Source organism: Ascidiella aspersa, chromosome 8 (genome assembly GCF_963924565.1).
Source record: "Ascidiella aspersa chromosome 8, kaAscAspe10.2, whole genome shotgun sequence".
NCBI classification, from domain to species: domain Eukaryota; kingdom Metazoa; phylum Chordata; class Ascidiacea; order Phlebobranchia; family Ascidiidae; genus Ascidiella; species Ascidiella aspersa.
In genome coordinates this window covers 9,660,225-9,666,224 of record NC_139454.1, presented here as the reverse complement: position 1 = coordinate 9,666,224, position 6,000 = coordinate 9,660,225, and the positions used below count along the sequence as shown (strand labels likewise).

The following is a 6,000-nucleotide window of genomic DNA, read 5'->3' as shown; positions in this document are numbered from 1 at the left end:
GTGCACTTAAGTCAAGTTAATGACTTAATTCACTACAACACTGCCCTTTGTACATCAATCATGCTTCTTCCGGAAACGGGCGTTAAAATAATTTTATTAAAGCTTATAGCTATGAGATATAGTTTATGTGTCTGTGGTTAGCTTAAACACAAGTATCATTTTCAAAGAATTTACTGTTGCTTTTTCTGTGATATGTTTGACATTGGGCGTTTTATTCCATTGTTTAAATATTGAAAAGCAACAAACTGATTGCCATGTCGCGGTTATTAATGGATTTTACTTAATATTATTTAATATGAGACCTTACCTGCAAGAATAGGTTTTTGACTTTTAACGTTTCAATACTTATTTTAATTTGTATGTTAACACTGCATGTAGCCTACTACACAATTTTTCTACCACTACAATTTATAGGAAATGTTTACCGCATCGATACAGCTTAGGCAATATTATACTTTTTTGAACCAGAAAATGTTCCCTTATGTTGTTAATAGTGTAAAAGCGATGCATGTCTGTTTTGGCTTGCGATTACAGCGTGTTCTCCTGGTAAAGTGTTTAATATTTCAGCTGGATTTATTTTTGCTTGCTGGGCCGGTCTGGCAAATCAAGTTTTGGTTTCACGCGGCTGCTGGAAAAGGGCGAACCAGATAACAATACGAACGCCTTGCTTGCTAGACGTGTTTTGAATTTGATGTAAGATATTTTATTGAAAGCGAGCTATGCTAAATTTTTCGAAAGTAACAAATTCATAAGCGACCGGACAGCACCGCATGCACTTTGAAATATAATAGAAGTGTGTTTTAGTGGAGTCTGATAGTACGGTGGTAAATTATTACCTGTTGAAAAATAGAAAAGCTTTTGGGAGTACCGACAAAAATATTTTCGCCAAACGCCAAAGCAAACCGACAGTGTTGTGTACCAGGCTATAAGCCGTAAAATAAAGGGGCGTGTTTTCCTGTCATAAAGCCTGCGTGTTCTTCAGGACCAAACTGGATTTGCTAGGCCGTAGGCTATTGTTGTAAGTTTTTTTATAACTGCTGATGTGGAGAGTCGACAAAGACTGTGTGTGGTGATTGATGGTTTTTAATTGGTGTTATTTTTTTACGAAAAAGACAAGTTGTGGATGCTCATTGCTCTTTTACCGAACAGATAAAATGCATTGTGTAAAAAACAAAAATAGTTTTTTATATATGGTGATTAAAACAATAACACATTGCAACCAATTTTTTGTTGCGCTCTAGCTATCGTTTAGCATCTATTAGGCTACTAGCGAATCAGACAACCTATCATTTCCCCTCCTAAAATTATAAATCTAAATTTGCTTTCAACCGTGACGGTCTCACGCATGACTAACGCTAGTTGCGAAGTTTGTACGTTTTGTAAAATTTGATCAGAAAAGTGTTCTGTTGTCTGTTGTTTTGTTACAAACCTACTAAATGGCGAAGCATCATCCAGACTTGATATTTTGTCGAAAGCAACCTGGCGTTGGTAAGTAAACTGAAAATTAATTTTAATGGTATACAAATAGTCTAATCAACAGGGGCAAAGCGATTTTTCAATCTTCTCGACCGTTTTAAGCCTAATATGATATATTCTGACATGCTCTACTGGTAAATTGTTCGTGAATTTTAAATCCATGAACCCTTTTTGACCAATAAAATTACAGCCTGCTTCAGCAACTTGCAATATAGTTTGTTAAAGCTTGTTTTGTTTTGATGATATCAAAAAAGAGTTGCTGTAATTGATTTTTAAAGATTGTTATTTGTGTAGCAATATGGCTAGAATCTATACAGAAATCAAAAGTAGTAAATCTAAGTTTGGAAAATTCCATAATTTTTGTAGCCGCCAAAGATTTACGCAAATTTTATTTTCGGCTGCCAATTAACCAGTCTGGAAAGTATGGCAGATCTCAACGAGATCTTGCAGGACCGGGTGCAACGAAGGTAAGAAAAGGGCACCTGGGGTGCACTTTATGATTTTCCGATGCCCCTGTATTGCATACATTGCATTGTAAACGTTTCTTGCGTTTTTCATAATTAGGGTGTGGTTAAGATTTTTTTTTCGCGTTCTACTTTTGAAAAGTAAAAAAAACTCATGGGTGCACTTGCCATACTTTCCACAGTGGCAAATGGGGCTGCGGTTGGCAACTTCCATGCCCGAACTAAGTTTGTTAACTGACTAAGGGCTAGGGATGTTCAAAGTAGAATATTGAATCCTTGGAATCGAATCCAGATGGGATTTGAATCCAATTCTGTCGTTTATTTCGGGTAATTGGAACCGATATAATGTTTTACCGCCAATTGTTGCGCCTAATTATACAAACGCGTGTGGTAAGTTGGCCTGTTGCTGCGGCGACCAATTTATAGTGCTTGCTTTAAATGTAACCAGGTAGTGCAGTGTCACCGTTTTTTCGGGCGTTATTGGGCGAGCGACTAACGCATAATGCCAGGTTGGGAGTTCGCAATTTCCCTAAATGTGTTAAGTTGCAAAAGTAATATTACGTTGTAAAACGTGCTGGCCGTCTACAAAATGCACTATAGGGTTACTTAAGGTCAACTTTAGGCCAATATTCAGCGAGGTTATGCAGTTATGCACAGCGTAATTGTCAAGAATTCGTTATGTTAATAGTAACTTCAGATTCTTTGCAGTACATTATTTGACTGCATAACAGATCATGTTAGTCAAAAAAGAAGCACTAAGACACAACAATGACTTTAAAAAACAAAACCGAATTGCTAAAGAGTTCTATATGCAGTGTTTCATTGTACTCACTATTGGCAAAAATATAAGTTTTGGCAACAACCTGGACAGTTAACATAATAGAGTTTACAGAACTGCGTCAAATGACAGTTGTTAAGAATGTTAAACATATGGGAGATTTTGTTTATTATAATGTACACATGTTAGCAAATTGTCGATTTATTGCTGTGAATGTGGGTCCTGTAGGGTAGAAAAAGATTAATCCATTCCCCAAACAAAACCAAGGTTAGATAATTTAATAAAAATATACTAGGATTCGCTTTTCTGGATTCGTTATTCTAGATTCGAAACCTATTATTCTAGAATACCTTGGGATTCTACTTTGAATATCCCTACCAAGGGCAAATGATCCATCGCTTTGGAGATCTTTTTCACTTAAATTTATTTAATGTGAAATGTGATCAGATAGTGTGCCAGAACTGTTCTGCACCTCAACTACTTTCTTTTGAACTCGCATGTTTTTTAGTTCACTTATTTTTTTAGCCTTTGCTGACTCAAGGTGTAGAACATTACCGAATTTCATGGTGATTAGCCTCAAAATATAACTGCAACCTTTACAGAATCTTGTCCGATTGTAGATTTATAACCCATGCAGAGTTGTGAAACTGTAGTCTGAGTCCAGTCTGCATTCTGTGGAAGCTATACACATCCAATATTTGTTTTCAATTAACCTGTGTGTGAGCCTAAATTAGTCAATTGCACACTGTGCTGTTGTCCTAAAGTTGTTGCTGCATAATATGTTTTGTGTGATTTTGCAAAAATATATTAGTTTTACTACCATTGCCAATTTACTTGTAGACCATATCTAGTTTACACAAAAGTAAATGTGTGTTATCTATGTTTAAAGATTTTGTAGTTATCAAAATTTTATTGCGGTACTAACTGCTTTATCATTTTTACAGCAATTGGAAGGCTATGTGAGAAATGTAAGTGAATTTATTTTACTAAATTAGGTTTGTCTTGTAAGCTTTGTTTAACAAATTACCAGATTTTAGTTATCTGCACGTATGTTATATATACAGTTATTGAGTATTTAAACAGCTACTAACTATGAAGTTTTTAATACATATTTGCAGGTGATGGTAAATGTGTGATATGTGACTCATATGTACGACCTTGTACACTTGTTCGAATCTGCGATGAATGCAATTATGGCTCATACCAGGTATTTATATGATCTTATATAGGTGACCAATGATTTTTGAATATGTATTGAGAATTGAGATACCTGACATTTTGAGCTGAAAGTATTTTTTTAATTCAAAACAATGTCATTACTATGATCAAACTATAATTTTTTTTAATTGGAGGCCATTTTAACCATATTGGTAAACAGAAAAGTTTGCTAATTATTACCATATGTCCGTAAAAATAAATAAAAACTCTTGGTTGTTATACAAAAAAGCTTGATTTTTGGAAAACATAGTTATATTATTTGTTGCTAATATGCTATTTACTGAAAAATAGCTGAAAAAAAGTTCAAAACCTCAGTTTGTTTGCAAACTATTGCTGAAAAGCTGAATTATAGCTGCGATACCAGCCTAGCGTAAGACAACAACAAGTACTTCTTCTACATGGTATTGGCTCTAATCTGATACTATCAGTCATCCTTAACTACCATAGATTACTAACCTGTTTCTTTCAACAAAGATACTTACCAGTCCTGTTACCCTTAATTGAGGTTATGTGTTTTAATTTAATAATATCAAAATGTATACTTATTGTTAAGTGTACCTATAAGTCTTTAGGCTGTATATGCAGTTTACTGATTTATACTTGTTGTTTTAAAATGTGTAACTTACTTATCTACCAGATAGTAGTGCTAGTAAATGTTTTTTTGTTTTTTACAAGTTCTACTTTTCTTTATTTAACCTTCACATTAATTTGTAGGGTCGCTGTGTTATCTGTGGCGGTCCAGGAGTTTCAGATGCATACTATTGCAAAGAATGCACAATGCAGGAAAAGGATGTAAGTTTAATAACAGTATATAATAAATCTACACTGTTAGCTGCAAAAGCTTATTAGATGTCTTTAAAGTTAAGCTACTGTTGAAGTTTACTTCAATTTTAATACCATTTTCTCCATATACCTGTTCATTGGTTGTTGATTTCTGTTACAACCAACCTTTCTGCCTTATAATATTTATATTCACTCTTTTTTTTTAATTTTTAGCGCGACGGTTGCCCAAAGATTGTGAACCTTGGAAGTGCTAAAACAGATCTGTTCTACGAGCGCAAAAAATACGGCTTTAAAAAGAGATGACCAAGGATAATCATTTGCTCTTTTTAAAAGCCAAAAGGGGCCAAATGTTTTTCAAGAAGATTCCCCCTGTACAGAGATTCGGCGCATGTCCTGCGTCGATACACATGACCCCCTAATGCGTCATTTCTGCCATGCTGTATTTTCTGTGAATAAATCTTTGAACTTTTATCGAATTGATTTTTAGTTTTGTGATAAGTTTGTCTGAGTGATAACGGCCACCTAATTTTAATAAGATTGTTTGTAAACATTGAAAGCTTGCAAAAACAGTTACATTTTATTTCTACTTGTCCACCTGGTCTTCTGTGTATTTTAGGGCCCACCTTGTTCATAGGACACAATAACATTGTCCTGCATGTTTGGTTTTAAATGGCCATATTTGGTATAAACGAATTAAAGACAAATTGTTTCCTAAAATAACAGATAAAAAAGGGTTTTTAAACCTAGTTTATTCAAAAAAAATTGTTGGTTTTAAAAATTAAGAAATTGTCAAGGTCATTGTATTTTTAAAATGTTGTGCGGAACGTACGTTCATAATCCAAATTATTAATTGATTATTTACTGTGTCACAAATTATGTTCCCAGCTTCTAAACCAGCCAGCGCAATTTAAGAAATTATCTGAACCACAAAAGCAAACATTCATCAGAAAAAATCTGATTTTTGAAATTTTCTGGTCATATTCGATTAGAAAACATTAGTTAAAACCCAGTGTAAGTTTTTTCCTTTCGCTATAGCTTCATGTTTTGTTCTTGCGCGCGCATAATGGCGCTGCGCATCGCATAGGTACAATCATTTAATTAGGCGCGGTAGTGCGCGCTTTCCACGTAAAGAATGCAATAAGCTTCTAGCTAGCCTTCGGGCCCATTTAATTGCTATTTAAAGCTCTTGAATTTTGGTGCATGGTGCAGTCGGCACCAGCATCACTACGAAGACACTGTACACGCCAGAAAAAAAAAACTTTTGTAGAAATCAAGCTTTGC

The 6,000-nt window shown here is 34.6% G+C and overlaps 1 protein-coding gene across 1 annotated transcript; it reads left to right on the top strand.

Moving 5' to 3' along the window:
- Window positions 1–1,074: 1,074 nt before the first annotated feature.
- Window positions 1,075–5,258, top strand: LOC146136000 (PHD finger-like domain-containing protein 5A). The gene is made up of 5 exons (XM_083395218.1): window positions 1,075–1,488; window positions 3,663–3,686; window positions 3,837–3,925; window positions 4,651–4,728; window positions 4,933–5,258. Exons 1-5 carry the CDS (start codon window positions 1,437–1,439, stop codon window positions 5,020–5,022), a joined length of 333 nt encoding a protein of 110 aa, XP_083251344.1. The 5' UTR covers window positions 1,075–1,436; the 3' UTR covers window positions 5,023–5,258.
- Window positions 5,259–6,000: the final 742 nt, after the last annotated feature.